General features: G+C 40.7%; 2 protein-coding genes across 5 annotated transcripts; both read right to left on the bottom strand.

Annotated features, from left to right (window-relative positions):
• Window positions 1-128: 128 nt before the first annotated feature.
• On the bottom strand, window positions 129-12,556 carry lhx6a (LIM homeobox 6a). 3 transcript variants are annotated; one of them, XM_072455349.1, is made up of 10 exons: window positions 12,377-12,556; window positions 12,120-12,331; window positions 11,288-11,359; window positions 10,569-10,748; window positions 9,631-9,752; window positions 2,542-2,762; window positions 2,158-2,258; window positions 1,640-1,735; window positions 1,288-1,462; window positions 129-1,206 (listed from the first exon to the last, which is right to left on the bottom strand). In XM_072455349.1, exons 2-10 carry the CDS (start codon window positions 12,195-12,197, stop codon window positions 1,127-1,129), a joined length of 1,125 nt encoding a protein of 374 aa, XP_072311450.1. In that variant the 5' UTR covers window positions 12,198-12,331; window positions 12,377-12,556; the 3' UTR covers window positions 129-1,126. The 3 variants fall into 3 exon arrangements, with proteins under 3 accessions (XP_072311450.1, XP_072311451.1, XP_072311452.1); XM_072455350.1 differs by having other exon boundaries at window positions 2,542-2,759; XM_072455351.1 differs by lacking the exon at window positions 11,288-11,359.
• A 1,929-nt stretch (window positions 12,557-14,485) lies between these two features.
• rbm18 (RNA binding motif protein 18) lies at window positions 14,486-26,283 on the bottom strand. 2 transcript variants are annotated; one of them, XM_072455347.1, is made up of 6 exons: window positions 26,074-26,283; window positions 25,473-25,586; window positions 20,271-20,397; window positions 19,604-19,690; window positions 15,474-15,568; window positions 14,486-15,031 (listed from the first exon to the last, which is right to left on the bottom strand). In XM_072455347.1, exons 2-6 carry the CDS (start codon window positions 25,577-25,579, stop codon window positions 14,860-14,862), a joined length of 588 nt encoding a protein of 195 aa, XP_072311448.1. In that variant the 5' UTR covers window positions 25,580-25,586; window positions 26,074-26,283; the 3' UTR covers window positions 14,486-14,859. The 2 variants fall into 2 exon arrangements, with proteins under 2 accessions (XP_072311448.1, XP_072311449.1); XM_072455348.1 differs by having other exon boundaries at window positions 19,610-19,690; window positions 26,074-26,282.
• Window positions 26,284-26,308: the final 25 nt, after the last annotated feature.

Raw genomic sequence — 26,308 nt, 5'->3', positions numbered from 1 at the left:
TGATCTGACCCTTTTTTAATATGTCTCTGATTCCTTTAAAACTCTTTATCCAACATGTAATAATAGATCTACACAAGAATTAACAAGAACATGCATGCAAACCAAGATTGTGTATATTCACAAATGTCCACTGAAAAATCACATTTTAATTTATTGCATTTCATTACACAAGACATTTATGATGCGTGGTCTATCAAATAAGTTTTTTGTTTTCTTTTTTCTTTTTCTTTACAAAACCAAACATTTACAGGGGGGAAAGTGCTTTACAAGAATTTACAGTCTCAATAAATACAATTAGAACATTGAGGTTTGCTGGATCTTGTCAGACTGCCACTACATAAAGACACATCTTTTACCTTTGCACAACACAACTCTCTCACACACACATAAACACCTAACTATGTACAAGCCTCGTTTCATGTACCAATATCAATGCCTAATTGTAAATTAATCTTAAAGTAATACTTTCCAAAATAGCAATCGAAGATGTCTTGGCTTTTGGACAACAAAACAAAAACAAACTATAACTGTAAAAGGCCTGCTGAAACATTAGCCTATTATATTATTTCAAACATTATCAAAAGCTGACTGCAAAACGTTAAATGATCCAAAAAAGACCCATAAATGTAAGGCACAGATTGTTTTCACTATTTTTGAAAATCTGAATTGTTGTTTTGGGAATAAATTCATTTGAGGCAAAAAGTAGAGAAGTGGCTACGGTTAACATTAAATATCCTTCATGTTTGCCAAAAAATAAAAAATACAGGGAGGGCCCTTACCTCATCGTTCTGTCTTTTAAAGTCCACCTCTTTGTTTATCTTCACAATTAAAACAGCACGACGTGTCAGTCCTGCTTCTTTTGTCATTCCTTCAGACTCCGACCTTCACAAGCAGACACTACATTTGAAGCAGTCTTTTACAAGGCATTCAGTCACTTGCCATTTGAAGAGCGGCTGCACATGGGAGATTCCGGCCCTCAGTCCTCAGGAATACAAAATAAGGGATTTTTTTCAGTACTTCCTCCTCAAGACTGAGTTCAGAGAGACTTTGTTCGTGCTGACTCCTCTCTAACCCCTCGTTTACTAATAGCAGGTCAGAGTTAGGATTGGGAGGTCAGGGGTCATTGCTAGCGGCTGAGAGGAAGCTGTGGCAGTGACATGGCCTGGTGGGATAGACTCTGAGAGGTCAGCACTGAAAAAGGATGACCTGCAAAAGACAAGCATTTGTTACCTACACGGCTTTGATAATACTTTGGTTTATAATGATTTTTGATGAAGAAAAACTCACTGTCGATGTACCCGTGAAGAGCTACCATGCGTGCCCGCTCCGAACCTCCAAAGGGCGAGTAGTGCAGTTCATCAGGCAGAGAGGACGGGATCCTTGACTGGGGATGGCCTTGGGGTGCTCCACTGTGCTGGGGTGTGTGCTTTTTATGCCTTGCTCTGCAGTTTTGAAACCACACCTACGAAGACGCAACACAACCAGAGGTCAGAGAGCTTTTAGAAGAGAGCTGATACAAGCTCAAGTATGGCTGATGCAAAAATAATGAAATCATAATAATGACAAAAAACAGAACAAACTATATAAGACTGATCCGAGTTACAGTTCAATGTTGCTTTAGTAGCTGGTCCATACAAACCTGTATGACTCTTCTGCTTAAGCCGGTCATGTCTGCCAGCTTCTGTAGCGTTTGGGCGTCTGGATTGTTGTCTTGGGCAAACTGTGCCTGCATAATCTGCATAAAGAGTCAGAGTCACATACAGAAGTGATGGGCGGATCGATACCAGATATTGACACAGCGATACTGAAGAATTGAAGACTTTTAAACATTCTTTAATGTGTTTTTAATCAAATTGTAATAGATTTTTGAAGTATGTATTGTTCATTGTTTTGTCTCTCTGCACATATGTTTTATTATTAATTTAGTTCAAGCTTGGGTGGAGCAAAAACAGTGTACGCCTCTGTACTCCAAGGTGACAGGCTTCATTTGAGCAGTTTCTATGCATTTTAACACAAAACGTAGGTGTGTCCAATTGATTTGGGGATATTTGCAATTTTGGATTGAAACAGAAATGACTGGTATCCCATCACTAGCATACAGTCTATGTAAAATGTATTTGTTGTCAGTTTATTGTTTGAGAAACTAAAGAATCAGACCTGTAGTTGTTCTGCCGTGAAGGAGGTCCGTGCCCTTTTGGCTGGTTTGGGCTGACTGTCTTGTTCTGTTGGAACTGCTCCTTCTAACGTTATGCCGTTGCCTGAAAAAAGCAGAAATGTAGAACAAAAAGCAGAGTAATTAAACACAAATTTAAACGTTCTCTGGGGACATATATGAACCTGGGTTGACAATAAATTATTTAATTCAAGACATACTTGAAAACGTTTTGAAACACTGTCCAGGCCTTTACAGCCTCTAATCAAAACCACAAAAACAATGCATGCGTAGACTATGTAATATCTGGTCTTGCTCTGTGATATGAAGCATATGCTCTGGGCAGTGTGGGAGGTTAACGTCTGGCCTACTACTAGTTTTATACTCACCACTCTCTGCTGCTCTTTTGAGGTTCTCCACCATTGTGTCATAATGGATCCTGCACAGCACCTTCTCCTCCACCAGACCAAACTCTTCTCCTGTAGACAGCTGCCTCTTGCACGAGAAACAGGCAAAACAGGCCAAGTGGTAGGCATTACCCCGTGCACGCCGCACCCAGTCGCTGGCATAAATCTGACGACCACAGCGGGCACATTTAGTACCAAACCTACTGCAGAAGAGGGAGAAACAAAGACAGAAGAACACAAGGATCAGAGGATGGAAGCCACACAGTTACGAATCAGCCAATTACATCCCTGATCTTTGGTGATGCACAAAAGCAAATAGACGAAGCCACAGTTAAATCTAGAACTTGCAGTGGATTTTTTAAAATTAAGCACTTGGCAGAATGTAAAGGTCTTAAGGAAGAACCCCTGGAGGAGGACGTGGCCTTCAGAAAGCGCCCTGACTGCGGCTGCAAGCTGAGCCTTGAATGCAAACAAACCAACACCTGCAATTTCCTGCTTGATGCATGAAGGCCCTGACATGTACACACACACCAACACACAGAGAACCCAAGATGAAGAAAGACGTGTATGACATCACTTTAACTCTTCCTGCTGTAACCGATAGCAACAGTGAGGTCAGGCAGCATCTAAACTAAAACCACCTGACGCACCTTAGGACGAGTGAATGGTGTGGCTGGTGCACTCTGACAACGGCCGATGACATTTCTGAGAGTTCCTGTCCAGTAAAACTTAAAAATCTGGATTTTTTATGAAGGAAAAATACAAATTGTCTACCATAATCATTTTAAATAAACAAATGATGTAAATAGTAATGGTAAATGTTCTAAACGGAGCTCTGACATTACTCACATGTATCTGAGTGGTTATCTTGTGGCGGGTTCTTATTTTATGATATTCTGTTGTGTGTAATCCTCCATTGTTTCTCCATTGAAATCACAATATTGTTCCACTTCACTTTTGCCTCCATTTTGGAATTTAGAACGTATTTGGGCCGATGGGATTGTTAAGTGTGACATCACAGGTCTGAGACTCTTGATTAAGTAAAGACATATTAGGGAACATTAACAGGTTCAAGACTAAATAATATCAGTTTTTAGTTTTTTTTGGGGTTTTTTTCAGCCCCAGATTTTAATGAAAAATAATAATTGATAATGTCTGTCTAAAATTATCTCGAGAGGAAGACCACTGATTATTTTGTGCAGTTTTGAATTTTAAATACCTTTGTTCAAAACACCACAGCATCATCACTTAAAAACCCTATATAGGGCTTCAAGATTAAACGCAAATTAATTGAAATAGCAATTTAAATGGATGCAATTAGCAAATCCCAAAGGCTGCCATTTTTGAAGTACCATCATTTCTTCCACAAATAACAAAATATCCAAAATATGTACAGACATCCCATGTATATCTGTACATGTTCTAAAATACACATTACTCATTACATATTTACATTACACGTTTTTTCTGCGTTTGAAATGTAAACTTCAAACATAATTGTATTTATTTATGTGTGTTTATTTGAAATGGGACAGTGTATTTTAATTAACACAATCCAGATTTAGCCATAAAGTTTTCATCGATATAGAACACTGCTGTAGGGACAACGGCTCAATGAGAATAAGAGTGCAATGACATGAGCAGCAGAGATTGAGGGAAGTGGATGAGTGTGTGTGAGAGTGGTGGGGCTTGTAGTGCTCGGGAAAATAGCATAGTAACAGAGAACATCAATGGCAACAAGAGAGCGGAGGAGAGCGGGGGAGAGCGGGGGAGAGCGGGGAGTATGAGGGCTGCCAAGAGACGAGGTTTGGCACAGTCTCCCCGCACTCCACTCCACTCTGTCTGCGATGAAAGCATACTATAGTCCGGACAGCTCCAAAAGCTTCTACATGCTTGTTTTTGCCAGTATGATAATGCTATGCACATTAGACATCCATGTCACAATAGTAACATTTCAAACTACATTTTTTCACAAAGGAATAGGCTCGAGACCGATTTCAAGACCAATACATAAAATAATTAAGTTTTTAGACAATGTTAGTACTTTTTTATTTATCATGTGGTCTTTACTAGTTCTGATAAAACATCAAGATCAAAACGATCCAGGAAAGGTAAACTTTTTTTAATCAATATTTTTGTATCTAGTTACTAGCTACTCGTTTTAGTATCGATTAGTGTCTGATTTTCAATACTTTTGAAAAAATATTCTGTAAAAAACATGAACTTTGTTTTATTTTATCCAGTTTGTAATTTTGGCTTTGCATTTACCTTAGAATCGAATTGTCTTGTTTTCAGCACTTACTGGACATTTATGTTGTTATATTAATGCAGGCTAACCACCAAGTTTCCTATAACTCAGTGAAGCCATTGGAGACAAATGGACTCTGTGGCTTATACTTCATGTAAGTATCATTTAGATTGTTTTGGAGAATTCCTGTCTGGTCCTACAGTAGAGAGGAAAACATTGTGGAACATTGTGGCTAATCCAGCATGACAGCTTGTCAGTTCCATGTTGTGAGACAGAACACAGAAAAGCAGCAATTCATCCCTTTTTGTAGCTCCGCTGAGCCCTCCCTCGCTCTACCCTTTTTTCATATCTCGATTTGGGTTTGTCCCAAGAACCCTGTGTTTACTTTGGAGTAACGTCAATCTTCACAACCCCTATATCACCCCTGGGCCGCAAACTCACACCACCTATTGGCTCTTTTATCAGTCTGTTTTAACAGCAATTCACCTTCACCTTTAAGAGGGGGCGGAGCAGCATATCTTGTGACTTATTTTATCTTTTTATCTCTATTAGATTTTGTCTTGATGACTTAGGTCGAACTGTGTGGTCCGTACACATGCTGATCATTGAGCTAATGTGACCTCAAGTCTCTATTACTTTGAAACAATATGATCAAACGTGAAACCAAAAAGGAAATAACTAACCAATTAGAAGTAAATTAATAATAATAATAATAATAATAATAAATATAATAATAATAATTATCTAATTTACTTAACATTTTGTCAATGTTCAGGTGATTCCTGATGGTGGACACACCACCTGTTTCACCTTGCTTCCATTTCCATGGAAACAAGCAGGTGGCCAAACACAGATAAGTTACAAGTCAGGTCAATGGAGAGACAAGCCCCCTCACAGCAAAGGTGCATATAATAAAACACCCATAAGGCAAATACTTAATTCATGTCGGTCTATTTTAAGCTCATTTGCTATAAAAACACCTGTTTTTTCTAAACCAAAGTCCTGTATCTTCAAATGTAGAAGTAAAAAGTATGGCATGATAAAGCCACACCACAATAACCTGCTCTTGCCAAAACATTACAAACCCCCTGTCAAACATTTCCCTTTAACATCTGTTGAAATATAGGGCAAGACAGAAAGATGACATTTATTCCTGTTTTTGAAGTACTGAGTCCAATGTACAATACATTGTAGGGAAAAAAACAATGCATGTACCATATTTGATATGGAACCCAGTAAGTAGGTCTTTACGTTGAATGGGGAAAAAAACAACTTAAAATTGCAGGTCAGGTTCTTCTGTTTTAAAATTACAGAAAGTGCTGTTGAGTTCTAAAACTGAACTGTGATGTCATCAAAAGGCGATGTGCCGTTGAAAACACGAAGACAAGATACACGCAACCGACACAATTTTATGAAAGTTCAAACAATCATTCAACAAAATAAAGGTAATATTTACTGTCAGATCATATATTGTGTAAATTATTTGGATTTTGGCCCTTGTTTATAATATATTTTCTAGCTACCTCCAACTGTGTCATATTTGCTGCTCATGTCCAACCGGGAAGTAAGATTATAAACTTCACCAAAATTGTCAAACTGGGGATATAGGCAAAATATTAAGTCAAATCCAAAATAAAATCACATGCACTACATTTTAGTGAAACATGTAATCTAACCTTTCAGCACTTTACATTACTATGGCAACTGGAACAGCCTGTGGTGAGTTGATTCTAAGTACAGTAACACAAAAGCACTGGGATTGTGGAAGCTCCACATGGACTCAACAGTGGCACTACCTTAACGTGCCCCTGATTAATGCAGTCCTGCACTTCCTGTGTGGGCCACGCTGTGAGGGAGGGGTTGTTTTAGGCCCACCAGAAATGGTTCATGTGTGTGAGCGTGTACAGCGCACCCCCAAGGCCTGACAGAGGCTCAACTTGCTCTCTGTCTACTGCCTCGACTTCCTCCATCCACCTTACCCATCCCCCACAAATACAAGCATATTCAGAGGGAAACCCGCTCTGATTTCCTGCTATTACACCCCATTAAAGCAGCTGTCAGTCCAGCTCCAGATGAGAGGCTGACACAAAGAAAACATCTCCAGAGGTTTAATGCAGCCAGATGAACTAAAGTCTCAGAGCTGGTCCAGCCAACACAGTCCTGTTCTAATGTTGGAGAGTTAATAACGAGAAAATCAATGTTCATGATCATAGTACAACAGTGCTATAAAATGTTATTTAGAAGTAGCTCAAAACCAAAAATATTGTTTGTATAAAATATAAGGTGCATCACTGTAGTTAGTCTCCTTTAAATGTTATATTATCATAGTTGTGGACTGAAATAGACTTCTGCCTATTCCTTCTTGACATTATTTATGGTGTGATGTTAGGGCAGGGCAATTGATCTGGAGATCTAGATTCAGTGATGAGTCAGTGATGTTTAATCATCAATGATATGGTTGGGTTTTATTATTCAATTGGTCCACAGCCAATACTCTATTTAGAATATAGGTCGGATTTTTAAGGAAGACATTTTATTATTTCTTGTAATGTGATGTAGTGTAGGAGAGATTAAAAGTTTGTATCGTTAATTATAGTTCATGAAATCTTACTAAAAGATGTTATTATTTGTTTTTGATGTATATGATGACCAAAGTAATTCATGAATATTATATTATATTATATATATATATATATATATATATATATATATATATATATATATATATATATATGTATATACATATATATATATATATATATATATATATATATATATATATATATATATATATATATATATATATATATATGAATTTTAATACAGCGTAATACCACTATCAATTATCAAATACATTTTTTGTGCAACAAATAAGATTTGTCAACCAGGAAATCCATCCTCATCAGTTGATACTGTGGAAATTTAATACAGCGTAATACCGTTATATATATATATATATATATATATATATATATATATATATATATATATATATATATATATATATATATATATATATATATAGGAAAGGTCCAGATTTATTTATGCATTTTTTCAGTGGATACTCAGTTATCAACACAAGATATGCCAGTGTTTGTGCATTTACACACACCTCATTCAATAATAAACATTATTTCATTCACAACTACAAATTCACAACATTGGAGAGACGCTAACTAAATAACCACATACAGTTACTTATTATATTAGTGTGTGGGTTGAAATGCTTCTGAGGCTTTTTTGAACACCTTTTTTGTGAGGTGTGTAATTTTTCAAGACTGAAATAAGTAAACAAATAAGACTGCAGACGTGTTGCGTGCTCAGATAAGGCCCAAATGAAGGCTGAATATCACTTAAGGAAGAAATCGAGCAAAATGAGTGGCAGCTGCTGGACATGCAAAAACAAATAAAGATATCAGTGTGTTTTTGTCTGTCACTGCAGAAGGAGCCACAAAAGACACAGTACTGTACATTGTAGAGTATTCTGCTTATGTGGCACTCGTACCGTTCCATTTCTGGAGCAGTGCTTTGGTGCTGTGGAAATGACTAATTGCTGGTCATTACAGTTAAGAGACTTGGCTAAGAATTCTAATGCATCGGGGTCACCAATGTGTCTCTGAAATCTTCCGTGGCTCCAAATTTCATAACACGGTTTTTGAGTGAACCCAGTTTAACCTCAAGCACCACAGTCGCACACAAGCCATTTGCAATAACCCAGGATCGGGTCTCCACAATCCTAATTTATTTTGTTCAACTTTTTTTCCTCTCTAAACTGTTTTATGTTACTTTTACTTGTTTTAATTTGTTTTTCAATTGTGGTCAAATTGACAGTGCAGAGTAAGTTATTGTTTAAACGTGTTGCGCTCGCACTGCATCTTCAGTTCCACAGAGACAAACACTGTGCACACAAATGAAATGTACGTGTGGTTGTCCCAAGCTAAACATTGACGTGTGAAGTAACTGCAGTTCTGTATTAGACTATACTGCTTAAATCCTCACATTGTGTCTCTGTATGTTTTGTAAGTAAACCGTCAGCATACCATCCTGCACGGTCTGTGCTCCACTAAAAACGTCCTAAGCCTAACGAAAATACTCAATCCTGATTAATGTGAGGGAGTCATGCATTCGGTTTGTTTCGTTTTACTGTTGGCTATGTACTATTGTTGATAACTAACAAATGATTAAGAATTGATTTTAAAACGGGCCTGCTAAAACAAGACCCCAAATAATGACTTTCTGGTTTTGTTTCCAAGCTATCAGTCAAATATAAATAGGCACAAAAAAGCTATAGTAATGGTACAGAAATGTTTAGTTATATTTGCTTCTCTTTCTACAAATAATTCAGAATAGATGAATGAAATAGGCCTAATGCTTATGTCAGTGCGGCCGTGCGCTTTGCTCTGTGGCGCGTTGCTCACGGTTTGGCCTGAGCGCGTGTGTTTCCGGTGATTTCCACTCGTCCCTCTGTCCAGTCCTGAGCTGATAAAACTACCCCGTGGACAGAGTGACAAGTCAAATTACTTATAAAACAAATGTGAAGTTTGCCCAAACTCAACTTGTAACTTGTGTAACGTTTCAGAAGCATCACAAAGAGGCGGCTTCATGTTTACAGTAAAGGTCTAACGAGCTCTCAGAATGCTCCGAGCTGTTCGTGCAGTTAGAGACAAAACAATAGTGGATCTTTCAGCACGTTACAGGACGTTGGGCTCAATGGAAGATCTAAAAGGGGCGCGAGGCCACCCGCATCCATTTAGAAAAGCGTGCCACTGTGCGTGAGTGTGAGGACGTTTGTTGTGGAAACATGCGTCAGAGACTTACCCTACCTGAAATAATCCATTTTACAGAAGATCTCCTTGTTCTTGATGTAGCAGCTGCTGTGCTGACGTAGCGACGTCCTGCACACTGAGCACTCCAGGCAGCGCACGTGCCATATGAGGTTGTTCACCTGCGCGCGCGAGCACAAAGACCATCAGACACCAGCGTCTTCATCTTTAGCACAGACATCAATAGCAAATATATAATATAACATCTGACTGTGCACCTCCGATTATTTCAGGTTTTTAAGATTTTCGAATAGGCCTAAATTAATTTGTGCACGAAATTATTAACAGTTCAATCACAATATTGGCAACAATATAAAGCAGTAATAATAATAATAATAATAATAATAATAATAATAATAATAATAATAATAATAATAATAATAAGGGAAATGTTGTATAAATAGTAATAACACAAATAATAAATTATATAAAGCAAGGAAACAATGTGCCAGGTTTTTTTCAAAAATCCCAGTCAAATTACAATCCCATTAAAGACAGCAATGTAACTGTAGACACGTTCAAATACTATAAATTTAGATTTTTTTCTTAGGGAAAACTGCACTGTGTAGCGGGATGCACGCGAGGCACGCGACACCTCCGGTGTGTGAGGCACTGAAACCCAAACATGTTGTGTCAAACTGTGATCTGTCTATTGTGCCTGGCAAAGCACTTTGCTTTTTATTATTAGTATCATTATTACTATTATTATCATCATCATCATTATTATTATTATTATTATTATTTATTATTATCATTATTAGCATTATCATTATCATTATTATTATTAATGATGTATGCAGATTTAGGCTTACCAATATTTCTGTAGTCTATAGTGAGTCAAGCCAAAGTAAATGAGCGTTGAATATTGAATAACAACATTGTCGGTTTGGGCCACCACCGGCTAATAATAAGGACTTATTTCATTTGTTTGCACTGACCTTGAGTAGATATCTGTCGAGGATCTCCAGGCCGCAGCTGGCGCACACATTCTTCCCCGTGGAGGGCTCGGAGCTGACCGTGGATGCGGGCGAGCACACAGACGGTGTGGACGGTGTGCTCGGGGACGAGCGCGTGTCCTCCCGCTCCATGTTGGACTGTGACTCTGCGTCCGAGTGAGACTGAACCAGGGCGAGGCCATGAACACAACAGAACAAGATCAGCGCCATTTACCCAGTGAAAACAAATTTAAAAAGTCTAATAAGCTTCTTAAAAAGGTTAACTCAACGAGCTCGGCCATTTTTCAAATCACAATAAAAAAGGCATGCAACACATCTCTTTTCAGAAGTGTTGGATTTGGAATTATTGCTTACCAAAAAACATCCCCTGCCTCGTCATAAACCACAGGCCGTGCAGTCTGAGCCCTGCAGTGAAATGCTACAGCAGCTATTTACACATAAACACAGTATAACAAAAGAAACAACCCGTGCCAAATAACAGAGCTAGATTCGAGACACACAGCGTCCTGACATATTGGGATTCTGTATAAATGAAAATATAGGGCTATTGTTGTGTTACAAGTTCCAGCAGTGAAGCTAAATTGATAATTTGGTTCTGATGGATGACCATTGTCTCTTCGTTACCAAAATTGGACACAAATGGACACAGACTATCGGCCTAAAAAGCGTTTAGTTCTTAGCAAAGTGCAAAGAAGGCTCACCATCGGCGCGTGCTGTGGGTCCGTGAAGCGGCGCGTGACTCCCGGTGTGCCCTCGTGCTCGGTGCAGATCACCTAGACGACAGCCCGGGGTGAACATTAGAGACAGTGCTGCATCTTAGTAAACGGTTATGTCCTGGTGCCCACAAAAGACACGTTTTAATCAATCCACTACAATTAACTGATTTCTTTACAGCCACAAGCGAGTCACAACGGCTCCCGCAGACGGTGGGGGCTGGGGTTACCTGTAATTACAAATAGCTCCAAACGCGGAGTGGGCCTATGAGAGGGACTCAGTGTCAATTTCAGCTGCCAATCACTGGAAGCCAACGGGTCATTAAGAAATTGCAAATTTGATTTTTAATGTCTATAATTATAATGTAATTCTTCCTGGGAGAAATGGCAGCGCTAAACGTAATAAATTCAGACGTGTGCAGGAAATACATGCAGTGACATGTCAAAGACAAGGATCAATCTTACTTGACACGAGCTGCTGTTCAATACAGGCATTGGCTAAGGCACCGTGCAGCAGCACATATGCTGCAGCACATATGCTGCTGCACGCATGCATTACAGGGCCACACGTACTGCGTAAAGCTTTAAACATCTTCTTTGGCTTTATTAAGTGTCTATGAAAATGCATGGAAAACATATGAAAATAAATTCATTAATTTGGCTAAATAATAGCAAATTCGTTGGATTAATTGTAAAAAAAAACATTTCAGTCTTTTAACCCTGAAAATAAGATTGTAGAACTAGGCCTAGGCTGATCTACAACTGCATTAACGGTTCTTAACAGTTATAAAATCAACGTAAGAGTGATCAAAAGTAATACCTTCTTTGTGGGAATCCCCTCGGACAGAATCTTATTTCCCTCTGAGAGAGGGGATAACGCTTCATTTTTCCAGTACATGTGCCCTCGGAGCCTCGCACCGCGTCCGAAGTCGGGAGTGCGACGACGAGTCGACGAACCGCATCAAAACTTGTACATCCAAATGTCGCATGGACCGAGGGCGCGCGGGCCCTGCAGCTCTGACTCCTGCAGCTCTGACTCCTGCAGCTCTGACTCCTGCAGCTCTGACTCCTGCTGACCACTGCTGATCATGTGTGAAGTGAGCAGAGCCGAGGCGTGTGTTCTCCGCTCTCTGTTCCTCCTCCACTTTAGAGCAAAGGAAGTGAATCACATTGAGAGTGGCAGCTTGTGTGTTATTGAGGCTGAAGACGCACTCAGGACACCGCCGCGGACACTTTGCGCGCTCCAGTCAGGGAGTGCTTCAGGCTTCAGGCTTCAGGCTTCAGGCTTCAGGCTTCAGGGCTTCAGGGCTTCAGGCTTCAGGCTTCAGGCTTCAGGGCTTCAGGGCTTCAGGGCTTCAGGGCTTCAGAGCTTCAGGCTTCAGGGCTTCAGGGCTTCAGGCTTCAGGCTTCAGGCTTCAGGCTTCAGGGCTTCAGGGCTTCAGGGCTTCAGGGCTTCAGAGCTTCAGGCTTCAGGGCTTCAGGGCTTCAGGCTTCAGGCTTCAGGCTTCAGGCTTCAGGCTTCAGGCTTCAGGCTTCAGGCTTCAGGGCTTCAGGGCTTCAGGGCTTCAGGGCTTCAGAGCTTCAGGCTTCAGGGCTTCAGGGCTTCAGGCTTCAGGCTTCAGGCTTCAGGCTTCAGGCTTCAGGCTTCAGGCTTCAGGGCTTCAGGGCTTCAGGGCTTCAGAGCTTCAGGCTTCAGGGCTTCAGGGCTTCAGGGCTTCAGGGCTTCAGGCTTCAGGCTGCAGGCTTCAGGGCTTCAGGGCTTCAGGGCTTCAGGCTTCAGGCTTCAGGCTTCAGGCTTCAGGCTTCAGGGCTTCAGGCTTCAGGCTTCAGGCTTCAGGCTTCAGGCTGCAGGCTGCAGGCTTCAGGGCTTCAGGGCTTCAGGCTTCAGGCTGCAGGCTTCAGGGCTTCAGGCTTCAGGCTTCAGGCTTCAGGCTGCAGGCTGCAGGCTGCAGGCTTCAGGGCTTCAGGCTTCAGGCTGCAGGCTGCAGGCTGCAGGCTGCAGGCTGCAGGCTGCAGGCTGCAGGCTGCAGGCTGCAGGCTTCAGGGCTTCAGGCTTCAGGCTGCAGGCTTCAGGGCTGCGCAGGGAAAGTTTTAGGAAGAAGGGGAGGGTGAAGCCGACACACGCAGATGATGATGTGCGTGAGAAGGGCGGACACGCTCTGGGACAGCAATGTGTGCGGGGTGCTGTGTCTTATTCATCTACTGACTGGAGTAACCAATAGAACCTTTAGGATCATTTGTGTCAAAGAATGTTTTAGAACGTTATGTTCGTAAGTGAACTAATGGTCCCATAACAACGATTACAATTATGGCGACCTATATGCCAAATAAAGAACATGTCTGACTATAGAACCTTTTTATTTTGAATCAATTAAAAGTAGCATATTTCTGCCACATAAACAATAAATGAAAGTAGCACCTATAGGAGGCCGTACAGCGAAAGCAGAATCTGTTAATTACAGGATCTGTTCGAGGCCACACACCACTTTCAGATTTTTCTTTAATTTGTCCGTGACGAACCCGTGATTATCAGTCAATGTGTGTGTGGCGCACAAGTGATCTCGAATAAATAAACCACCAACACGTTCAATCAACTATTTGTTAAGACAGGACAGAAATGTGAAAAATAACAGAAGCCAGAAAATGTTAACGATTAGATTTTTATTGACACAATTCAGATTATTTTTTTTCTCTCAAGTTCAGAGTTTTATTTTCCAAACATTAACATTATTCAGAGGTAGGGTTTAATGCACGAGCCTGTTGTAAATCATCTTGTGCCACTTTTTATATCCCAAACAGCACCTAAAATATATATATATATAATTTGCTTGAGTATTAAGTTTGGCCGAACAAAAAAAATACATTTTCTTTTCAGACAATGCTTTCAAATGATCTTGTTAGACTATCTTCACTACATGTTTGTATAAACCCTTAACACACTCAACAAGACAATGTACACTGTTTAAGTGTAGCAGAAAAAAACAAAACGACACACACACACACACACACACACACACACACACACACACACACACACACACACACACACACACACACACACACACACACACACACACACACACACACACACACACACACACACACACACACACACACACACACACACACACACACACACACACACACACACACACACACACACACACACACACACACACACACACATTAAATATCAAATCACAAATTAACATTTTATTTGACACCATTTTTGCATCTATCCACTGAGGTCTGAAGTGAACACTGTTGGGAAAGCCCTATAGGGTCAAAAACATTTCAGTTATCTTAACACAAAAACGTATTTAATGTCTCTATATCACAACTTAAACATAATCTACCTGCATCACATGGTATTATTATTCCGGGAGTAGAGCGATAGTCGATTTCCAGAACGTGAAAGGGCAGAAACCAACTGATAAAAGGTATTCACGAGGCCCAGGCCGAGCGCTCTTACAATCATCTGCATAGAGTCTGTAAAGCAGTCCACTTATGTTTATTGTTTGGTGGGAGGAGGTATCATATCATCGGAGCCGGAGGAAGGGTCATCTCCTAAACCGTCGGAAGGGCCTGCTCTGCGATTTACCGTAGGGCTCCCAGCGTTTCCTCTCGGGAGGCTTGTTATAAATGTAGGGAGACGGGCCCCCGCAGTCGCTATCTGGGTTCTCCTCCATCATCTGCAGTTTGGCCTCAATGGCTCGTATCTTAGCGCTTGTGCTACGAGAGCGAAATGAGAAGGGAAAAAAAGGTACGTTAAAGGAGAGCAAAGGCTAATACGAGGGCGAGGAAGATGGCTGTGCTTGTCTTAGCCCTCTTACCCAACAACACCAAAATGATCAGACTGGAGAAAACAGGGAAATGTAAATAGAGGTAAATAACAGTGAATCTAACAGTAAAATGAGCTGTGGATGAACAGTCTGTTGTATCTGAGGGTTACAATATATACTTGTCATTTACGCCCCTTTTCTGTAAAGATGTCCATGATTGATTTATGCACTTAACACGCACAAGTGTTTATTTGAGAGGGAAAAGCGTGATTACGACCTTCTGTGACGAATTAAAATCTTACAGAAATACATTGTTTTTAGGGGTTTGGCATTGCTAGTCGTCAACAGCGATTTATGCTGACAGATAGGGAGAACAAAGAATAGACACGGACCTGAGGTTATTTGCTGTTAGAGACTCTGCTCCGCCGCTGGACGATGGCTCCAGACTGGAAGGCATTGACTTCTCGTTTCGGAAAGTTTCAAACCTCTGCAGAAGAGAAGCACAGATCCACCCAAACAGACACAGTGGTAGATTTCACAAGACAAGTGTGATGGGAACAGAAAAAGAGAGATGAGGGACAAAGACAGGCAAGGAGTGAGGAAACAAAGAAGAATAGAAAAACATCAATATGCTTGTTTGATACGTGAATTCTAAAATGCATTCTGCACAAGTCTTAATTCTATTGATACTATGATCATGGTTTATTGTGTTATTTTTGAGAATTGAGTAACAGTACATTTCCCTTTGTAATAACATGGTAGTAACGGTGTGCCTTACAGGCGTTGAAAGTTATTACATGTTGTTAGTGTGTCCTTTTTGAGGTAGGCATCTTGTATTAGGGGTAGTGCTTTATTTATTCTGGATCACAATTAGTTATTACCACAGCAAGTACCATTAGTTATTAGTTAGTGGCACCAAACACTCATTATTTATTTATATCAGTACTGTTTGTTTGTTTGTTTATTTGTTTGTTTGTTTGTTTAAAGATCAGATTATATAACGTATTTTCCGTATAAATCACACCTTTTTTCATAGTTTTGGCCGGGGTGCGACTTATACTTATACTCCGGAGCGACTTATATGCGATATGTTATTTTCACACTTGCAACTGCATTTCATACTCCAGTGCAACTTATATCTGTTTTTTTCTTCTCTATTAGGCATTTTTTTGGCTGGTGCAACGTATACTCCGGTGCGACTTATAGTCTGGAAAATACGGTATTTATATATTAATTCATAATAATATCTGAATCAAATCAAAGTAGAAACACCACTAAATTGAGGAGAATAAATCATATGCAAACCACGGCCAAAGCCCATAATAACTATTGACAGCAGCTCTCCTCGCACAAACATCAGCGTTATTGAATCAAATTAGTGAATTTGTTTGTGTCTGCGTCAAAAACAGCAGCGTGACCAAGCAAAACTGCGCTTCCACCTCACAGTCACACCCTAGAAGGATGAGTGAGGATCAAGTGGGCGAAGATGAGGAGCAAAAACAAATGTCCGCACTCATTCCTTTCAAAACCACCTTCCAAACATCTCCACCCGCCAACACATTCTTCCAACCTGTGGAGAAAACAGAGACAGAACAGCAGTCATATATCGGCCTCTGTGTTTAAGTGCACTACCAGATGTGTGCAGATGTATGAGGCAGATGTGTGCAGATGTATGAGGCAGATGTGTGCAGATGTATGAGGCAGATGTGTGCAGATGTATGAGGCAGATGTGTGCAGATGTATGAGGCAGATATGTGCAGATGTATGAGGCAGATGTGTGCAGATGTATGAGGCAGATGTGTGCAGATGTATGAGGCAGATGTGTGCAGATGTATGAGGCAGATGTGTGCAGATGTATGAGGCAGATATGTGCAGATGTATGAGGCAGATATGTGCAGATGTATGAGGCAGATGTGTGCAGATGTATGAGGCAGATGTGTGCAGATGTATGAGGCAGATGTGTGCAGATGTATGAGGCAGATGTGTGCAGATGTATGAGGCAGATATGTGCAGATGTATGAGGCAGATGTGTGCAGATGTATGAGGCAGATGTGTGCAGATGTATGAGGCAGATGTGTGCAGATGTATGAGGCAGATATGTGCAGATGTATGAGGCAGATGTGTGCAGATGTATGAGGCAGATGTGTGCAGATGTGTGCAGATGTATGAGGCAGATGTGTGCAGATGTATGAGGCAGATGTGTGCAGATGTATGAGGCAGATGTGTGCAGATGTATGAGGCAGATGTGTGCAGATGTATGAGGCAGATGTATGAGGCAGATGTGTGCAGATGTATGAGGCAGATGTGTGCAGATGTGTGCAGATGTATGAGGCAGATGTGTGCAGATGTATGAGGCAGATATGTGCAGACGTATGAGGCAGATATGTGCAGACGTATGAGGCAGATATGTGCAGACGTATGAGGCAGATATGTGCAGATGTATGAGGCTGTCAAATGTCTTAGAGGAGAACCGGTCACGAACACAAAGCATCTTGATGAATGTCCATAACATGTATGGCCAAGAATAGGTTCAAAACAATAACGCTAACAACAGCCTTCCAGCTATTCCTAGAGCATAGGGCAGGAACAGATTGTAAGTCTTCAATGCTTAAAATCAGGAAATTAATCTTAAAAAGCTCAAAAACTGGAAAAATATTTGTAACCATTATTGTAGAAATGGAGTCAATCATTTATTTTAATTAAGACTCGGCATTCAAAACCAAAGCTATTTATGACTCACTTCTTCCTGCAAGTCTGTAAATTAAATAACCACCTGTTAAAACCATTTTCTTTTATTTTTAGTAATTTATATTTTCAACAGTAAAAATCATGGTTCAACAATTTATCAAAAAATTGATTTTGAAAATGGTTTTAGAAAAAAACAGAATCACTTGTTACCACTAGATGGTGTGTTGAGATACTGTCATGACATACTACTACTACCTTGGTAATATTTTTAAACTGGTGATTTTTAACACTAAACAAACTTAAAACCATCCTCAAAACTGTACATTTTCTATGTAAATTTTTTATGCTCAATGTCCCCCCAAAATGTCTTACTTAATATTTTGACATTGCAATTGCAGATTTCTCACAATAAAGACTGTTTGAATTAAGTATCAGTGCAGTGGTTTTCTCAGTAGCCGTTGCAGCAGCATTGACCCTGACCCTCTGTGTGTGTGTGTGTGTGCGTGCGTGTGTGCGCGCACGTGTGTGTGTGTGTGTGTGTGCGCACGTGTGTGTGTGTGTGTATGCGCGTGTGTGTATAAGCACGTGTGTGTATGCACGTGTGTGTGTATGCACGTGTGTGTATGCGCGTGTGTGTGTAAGCACGTGTGTGTATGCACATGTGTGTGTGTGTGTAAGCGTGTGTGTGTATGCACATGTGTGCGTGCGTATGCGCGTGTGTGTGTATGTGTGTGAATGCGCGTGTGTGTGTGGCGTGTGTGTATGCGCGTGTGTGTGTAACCACATGTGTGTATGCACGTGTGTGTGTATGCACGTGTGTGTATGCGCGTGTGTGTGTAAGCACGTGTGTGCATGCACATGTGTGTGTGTAAGCACGTGTGTGTATGCACGTGTGTGTGTAAGCACGTGTGTGTATGCACATGTGTGTGTGTATGCGCGTGTGTGTGTGGCGTGTGTGTATGCGCGTGTGTGTGTAAGCACATGTGTGTATGCACGTGTGTGTGTATGCACGTGTGTATGCGCGTGTGTGTGTAAGCACGTGTGTGCATGCACATGTGTGTGTGTAAGCACGTGTGTGTATGCACGTGTGTGTGTAAGCACGTGTGTGTATGCACATGTGTGTGTGTGTGTATGCGCGTGTGTGTGTGTGTATGCACATGTGTGTGTGGCGTAGGTGTATGTGCGTATATGTGTGTGTGTGTATGCGCGTGTGTGTATAAGCACGTGTGTGTATAAGCACGTGTGTGTATAAGCACGTGTGTGTATGCGCGCGTGTGTGTATGCGCGTGTGTGTGTATGCACATGTGTGTATGTAAGCGCGCGTGTGTGTGTGTGTATGCATGTGTGTGGCGTATGTGTGTGTGTGTATGTGCGTGTATGTGTGTGCGTGCGCGCGCGTGCGTGCGTGCGCGTGCGTGTGTGCGTGTGTGCGTGTGCGTGATTGGTCTCTATACAGGATTTCCCTTCACCCATGGCCAGGAGGATGACTATTGTTAAAACACGGGCAGAAGTAATATACTGGGACCACAGGGCTCCCTCTGCATGGAAAACAGCAGAAATCCCAAAATAAATTGGTGTTCATGATCTTCCAATTGCACAAATACTTTTTATATTTTTTTAAAAAAGGTAAAAAATTCTCCGTTCTCATTTCTTTAAAAAACTCCTTCTGAATATGGAACCTGGAGATAATTAAAACCCAGAGTAACTTCTTTCCTTTTATGGGATGATGAGTTTCCTACACGGGTGGCATTATCCAATAGATTTATTTGGGACTAGTTTAGCAGTAATTGAATGACATGTGTATTACATGTATGCTGTGTGTAATGACACTTACCCTCACCTGTGCGTGTGCCCATCGCACAACTAGCTTCTTAGACAATGCCAGTTTCCCATTTAAACGCTGGATTGCTCTCTCGGCCTCCTACGAACAATGACACACAGAAAGAGAGTGAAAAGAGGAATAAAACGGAAGAGCTTTGTTCACCAATGATTGAGAATCAGCCTTGATTACTGCAAGTGAGTCATTAAATCATTACAGTTTATGTAGTGATGAAATGCTCTGATGTGAGCCACCACTGAGTGTGTCTTTGTATTTAGGAAGCAGCGTGAAAAAATGTGGTCCGTCTCATCAAACATTTAAGTGTCTTTGATGCTAAATGTTTCTAATGAAGTGCTGTATCGGCACGTGTGAGAGTGAAAGATAAACAGCCACTTCCTCCGTTTAATCCTTCAGGGAGGGATTCATATCCCACTGATGCTCGCTCGCTGTGAAACAAGATGCTTATCACCGTCCCCAGGCTCACTCCAAAAACACATAACTGCCCGCGGTGCGGAGCTCGTCTCAAGTGTTTGTACAACATATGATGCACTCATTTGGGTGTAAACATTTAAAAAGTTTGAAGAAAGGGTACTTTAATGTGTCTGTGTGCAAGAAATGATTTGGACCCTTTATATTCTACAGTTAAGAAGGAATAAAACATGTTTCTGTAAATAATGCCAACCTCTCTGGTGCTGAAGTTGACAAAGCAGTACCCTCGTGGCTGCCCCTCCATAGGCCCGGACTTGTGAAAAAGGAAGTCAAACTGTTTGACCTGACCAAACTTCTCCAACAACTTCACAAGGTGATACCTGAACAGAGTGACAAGAGGAAACAATAGAAAACATGAATAGAGTATTAAAACATGCATGAAAATAAATAACTGCAAAACTTCAGTTTATATTTGGAAGAATAACCAAAAGCTGCATTACATGAAAAGTAAAATGACTGCTGTATAATGAATAAAACTTGTCTATTGTAGTAATGGTCATAACCGGCTGATGAGAATGACAGCTTAGTTTCCACAACACCTCATTAGCATGAGCCCAGTTGTAAATCTTTTATTGAGACAATACGGAGGATACGGTTGCAGGACAATGAGGGAATAAAACAGAGGAAACCTCAAAGGCCCCCTGAGCACGGGGCCCAGCACAAACACTGTTCACAGCAGACAGCGGGACAGCGTTCAGGCGAGCAGTGAGAAAAGGTGTGGACGTGTGCGTGTCACTGACCACCTGAGGCTATGGGAAAACGTCTTGTGTGACAATAATGTGGAAATGCATGTGGGCAGGCACAAAGGTCAGGGCCGGGCTTCTCTTTTGTCACTGCTCCGTGAGTGGAGCTTTAATGGCAGGATGACTGTATCCAAATGTTGTTAGGGTTTCTTCATTAAGCAAAGGAGAGTTTGTGATGTTGACTGCAAGAATATTCAAGGTTTGATTACCTTAAAATAAATATGGTATCTGCCAGCGTTACACTGGATTCTCCCACTTTCCAAAGACTGAATACATGTTACTGAATGCGACCCTGACGTATGTCTCTGAGGAGCTCTGCAAGTCTGAGGAGCTCTGCAAGACAAGGACATAGAAAGTGAACTTTCTATGTCCTTGTCCTGGCCAAACATGTTCAGTAAACATGAGCAAGTTAAAAATAATTCAAAGCCACTGTGATGACTAAACTTGAAACGCGAGATATCTTGGGCTGTAGCTCTAGACGACTGGTCAGTTGATGGTGTCAAGGTCTTCACAATTGTGCCCGGTTTTAGTGTTGTGTAATTTAGATTTGATGTGATCCTCTTCAGAAAGGAAAAGGCATGAAATGAGTTGGCTGAAGTTTTGGAGAGAAGTTTATTTATTTATCGATTTATTTCAGGGACAGCGCATTATCAATAAAACATTCTGTAAATATGCCTGAATAAGCCAAAAGGCTGTTTTTCATTTGTAGTCCCATGAAAGCTGTTAGTCATTTACATGAGTTTACTCTGACATTTTACATACAAATATAGTTTACTAGAGCTTTAATGTATAAATAATTAATGCGATAAATCCGTGAGCAAGTGGTTTTATGAATGCACGATCAGATTATAGATATACTTTATAGTATTGAGAGATTTTGTCACCCCCATAACACACCTCATTTTAGTTTATTAATAGATACAAAGGGCATGCATTAATCGACCAAGAATTCCTTTAGCAATAAACGAAATCAACAAATGTCTTCCCATCGTTCTCAAGTGTACTTGAAGGGACTGTACTGTTTGACCTGTGTTTAGCAACAATCAACCAGGAAAACAATGCATTTATGTGTCATAACAAAGATGACTGATAGATGTTCATTTTTTTGTGTTTACAATTGTGACGGATTTGGCTTTTAGGTACAGGTTGTCGTAATGTCTCCCTGGAGTCTTCAGGCAGAGAGGACTTCTGCTTTTTCCCAGACAACACCCTGGAATGTTATGACAACAATTTAATTAATTATGTTTTATAAAATTGCGCAAAACAAGTCCTTGCCACACCAAAAATCTTGTCATTTGTGTATTGTACTAATGTTCTGTATGTCAATTTGTGCAGAGCCAGATTTACATAAATATAAATGGTTTCCATGTCCCAGAACATGTTTGGATCCATGAGCCAAGCCACAATGGAACATTCCTCCTGAGGGCTGTTAAATCCTCCGGAGGAAGAGGAGGAGAGGGCTGGGGAAAAGGAGACTAGGGTTCATTGCAGCGATGTTGGTCGGTGCTCAGGTCAAAGGTGGAGGAAGACGGGGATCAGCCAAGAGAAGCTTAGAGGCGAGAAGTCAAAGGACAGTAGGAACCAGGTAGAACTTATAAAAGCACTTAGGATGCACAGAAGAGGAAGGAAGGAAAGGGAGATGCAAGCACAAGACAGGCAGATACTAAAGACAAATAGTTAATCGCACAAAAGTGCCAGGAATCAGGATGGGAAGAGGAGTGTTTAAAGTTGGAAGCCACCTGTGGCTGCGGAACAACACTGTGTGTAATGAGATAAGTCATTTGTTTTAACTGGTATTACTTCAAGTAGAGCTTATGGAAATGTAAAAGGACGTCCCTAGAGTGGACCAAACAGAAAGGGTGATGGATTACCACTAATGGGAAGGTGACATATGAACTGAACCAAAGACCTGGCACATCAACATGAGATGAAACCTCTAGCACACCTGCACTTGCTTTATCGAGAGGGGCAAAAGCGATTAGAAGAGCAGGAAATTCTAAAGGTTTTTGCTGGCTCTTTCTATTATTATACTGTATAATCAAAATTATATTGAATTAGAAACATATGTTGGTCAAATCAAATGAATCAAAAATATTTAAAAAAGTAACTTGGTACATTAAAACGGTCAGATATATTCCTTGGCTTACTAATATTTACAATAAAGTACAAAATGTAATTAACAAATTGTGTATGCATTTATTATATCTTGCAAAGCTTGTGGGTGAATGGAACATACAAAAGGTTGTAAGTGCTTTACAGGAGCTAATTAATCTTCCCAATCAGGAACAGAGGCCATGGGCATTTCTCTTGTTTTTTCTCTTTACGGTGAGGTATTGGCCTATTTAGGCAGAAGTAGAGCAGAGCAGCAGAAAGGGAAGGAAACGCCTGTCTAGACGCCCACCAGAGCTGCACCCCGAACATTCTCAAGCAGCCCCCACAGGCGTAAAAACATGCCCATTACTCTTAACAGAACGACTCCTCTCCATCACATTGTGACACAATTACACACAACACACTGAGGTTAGAGGAGCTACAATGTTTTAAGAGGGAAAGATGATGCATAAAAAGACATGTTTAAAGTACGGTAATGCATCGACACCCCTGTTCACCACACAAACAGTGCAACACACTCAGACACGCTCAGGTCGAGGCTGACTTGGGGACAGTAAACAGTGCAGGTGAGTGAGGAATGATGGCTGGTCCTTAGCCGAGCAGGTCTCCACGCCTCGCTGCCCGTCTTTCACACGCCTAGTGCCGCCTGCTCAGTGTCAGCCTGTGACACACACACACAGCCTATACACACAGTTCATCAATCATAGGTGTGCACACAATGCCTCACCTCACCTCTGCATAAGGCAGAGCCAGGCCAGTCAGAGAGCACGACCATTGATTTATACCATACTACAGGAACCTTAACATTAACATCTAATTAAATCTGCTGCATTGATTGTTGACTTTAATTGTCTGCATTAACCTTATGCAGTAAAGTTTCCCCCTAAGGGTCAAAATAAAAATCTATCTGTTTATGCTGCTGTTGACAGACAACAATTCTGAGCTTTTAGTGATCAAAAATATAATTTAATTCTCATTTGGTTCAATGGATTCACTAGAAAGATGCACACGAGCAAAAACCTACTCCTGCATATTTGTAATAACAATTTGTTTGTTATAACTTTATTCCTGGTTCCAAGAAAATGATCTAATGGGGGCCAAAGCTTTGTCTCCTGTTTGAAATCAGCAACATGAGGATGATGCATGTTAAAGTTAAACTGAAGAAAGTGTTTCCCTCTACTTTATAACTTAATTCCTGTTCAATACGAGACATTTAACCCACCATGGCTATGTGTCAATGAAGGGCTTAATTTGACTCTGCTCCAAATACTTGGTAAGGTCCAAAGCTTAGTTTAGGTCCAAAGGATATTACATAAATGTACAAGAGCTGACAAATAAGCTTAAAGCCAGATTCTAGACTAAAAATAAAAAGTGTATTCCTCTTAAATAAAAAAAAGAAAGAAAGTTAAAGGTTGAATGGACAATTTTTTTGGTCCAAATCTGAGTCTTATTTCCTCGTGACGTGGACTGCCGATTAGTCCTGCCACGTATCAATCATAAAACGCACCTACCGCTCACCTGCAGCCGCTTGTGGCTCGTCCCCATGAGAGCAGCACATTTCCGCGTGTCTAAGCGCATTGATCTATCATAATATAGTTCCCTCAGTGTACGGGACAAAATGAAGACAGAAAAAGACTGTTCGAGCTGACTCAGAAGAAGACGGAAATCTACGGGAGACGAGAGATGCGATGCGATCCGTCGCGCTAATAAACAAACGCACGTGTGTGTTGTATCAGTCCGCACGGGGGAGTGCGCATGCGCACTTCCGCCTGAGTTCTCAAAGCGCAGAAAAGCAACAGTTTTAAAACCTCTGAACTCAGCTCAGCTCTAAGGTTGATTTCAGGAGAAGGATACAGAACCCACAACTATGAATTATACTTTAAAGTCATTGGTATCATCAGATCAAGCATTCACCGATCAAGTTCTCAGAGCCACACTGAGTAGGAAAAAAGGCCTTCAGCAACAAAAAAGACTATTTCAATTAGATAACCTCATGCCTTTCAATGAATTCAAAGCACTGGTAAAAACTCCCCATGATGCCAGTGTATTTGCTTTGTATGATTTTATCCTATATTATATGTGCAAGTGTGTTTTAATGTTTGTTTGTTTGTTTTATTGAATGTTTTATTGGCAGTTTATCTGGATATCCTGTGGTTGTTTTATTTGTATTTTCTCATTTGATTACACCTGGATAATATATATATATATATATATATATAAAATATGGATCTCGATTAGGATTTGATGAAATGCACAGCCCTAAATTCATGCCAGGACCGTTTGGTGTCCCAGGTTGTGGACGGACTTATCCATTGCTCCAGGGCTACAGAAACACTTTATCAGCGCCACAGTCTTGTTAAGCTTTAAAAGTGCAACGCAATTGTAAGATGGGACTTATCTAGAAGCAGGGGTGGACTTTAAAAGGTAATAAGCCACTAGAGATCTGTTGTACAGTGTTTAACTACTTTTGCAGGTCCGATTATTTTTCTTTAATCAAATATAAATATCCATTGTTATTTTTCGCACATCTTGGTACTCACTCTGTAATTTTGGGATCAATGTTGCCAATCCATAAGCGGTTTCCATCATGGGCACCACTTTCAGAAAGGATGGAGGCGTTTTCGACTGTCTCTGAGGCAGACGACATGTGTCCCCTGAGGAATGGAAGGTGGACAGAGAAGAAACAGAAGACATTAACTGGTAAATGCACTTAACTAATGCTCTTAACTAACTCATTACAATTATAACTTTGCTCCATCCACACATTTACACAGCTTGGCATGGTTTTACACTACTATTAAGAGTAAAAGTAAAAGTGTTTCCAAATATTAACTCCCCCATCGTCAAAAAACAACCTGGACTATACACGCACTGGCATAACAACATGTTTTGGTCTGTGCTGTCATAGATAGAGAATATAAAGGAGTAAATATACTGTAACTGCTACTTAAACATGAAAGCGAATGTATACTCCGCAAATAGTTTGAGAGAAAATTATTAATGTAAACAATATTTGTGCCATTATATCATGAACGAAACACTGAGAGTAAAATGTAATCTGAACCAAATCTGGACGTATTAGCCCTGAACCCGGATTTGTCGCAGCGGGCTAAAATGCTAAAGCTTTGAACCTGTTTTTACCTTGGATCAGTTTCTGCTTCTTGCTATAGCTAGCCTTTGTTCGTGCGATACAAAGCTGAAATACAATCCCCGTTCAGGACATAAAGCGTGTCCAAATCATAGCGTGACTGCTAATTAATCGGTCTAAAAAACGTGATCGATATTGGTTAGCTCCAAGATACTACATCCGTTTGTGTCACAACAAAGGCGCAGGATGATGCGGTAGTGTGTTTTCGGAGCTGTCTCTAGTGTGTGC

Source organism: Eucyclogobius newberryi, unplaced genomic scaffold (genome assembly GCF_026437365.1).
Source record: "Eucyclogobius newberryi isolate DKJ021-1_F unplaced genomic scaffold, fEucNew1.0.hap1 SCAF_2, whole genome shotgun sequence".
Taxonomy (NCBI): domain Eukaryota; kingdom Metazoa; phylum Chordata; class Actinopteri; order Gobiiformes; family Gobiidae; genus Eucyclogobius; species Eucyclogobius newberryi.
The sequence above is the reverse complement of the archived record's forward strand: the minus strand, read 5'-3'. Positions and strand labels throughout refer to the sequence as shown.

Excerpts from the sequence above, each read along its gene's own strand:
- rbm18 (XM_072455347.1), bottom strand. The coding sequence starts at position 25,579 with ATGTCGTCTGCCTCAGAGACAGTCGAAAACGCCTCCATCCTTTCTGAA. Across the intron at positions 19,691-20,270 it reads TCAACTTCAGCACCAGAGAG|GAGGCCGAGAGAGCAATCCA; the intron begins GTTGGCATTATT and ends CATTGTTCGTAG. Across the intron at positions 15,032-15,473 it reads CTAACAGCAAATAACCTCAG|CACAAGCGCTAAGATACGAG; the intron begins GTCCGTGTCTAT and ends TCGCTCTCGTAG.
- lhx6a (XM_072455349.1), bottom strand. The coding sequence starts at position 12,197 with ATGTACTGGAAAAATGAAGCGTTATCCCCTCTCTCAGAGGGAAATAAG. Across the intron at positions 10,749-11,287 it reads ACCCACAGCACGCGCCGATG|TCTCACTCGGACGCAGAGTC; the intron begins GTGAGCCTTCTT and ends GCCCTGGTTCAG. Across the intron at positions 1,463-1,639 it reads TAAGCAGAAGAGTCATACAG|GTGTGGTTTCAAAACTGCAG; the intron begins GTTTGTATGGAC and ends GCGTCTTCGTAG.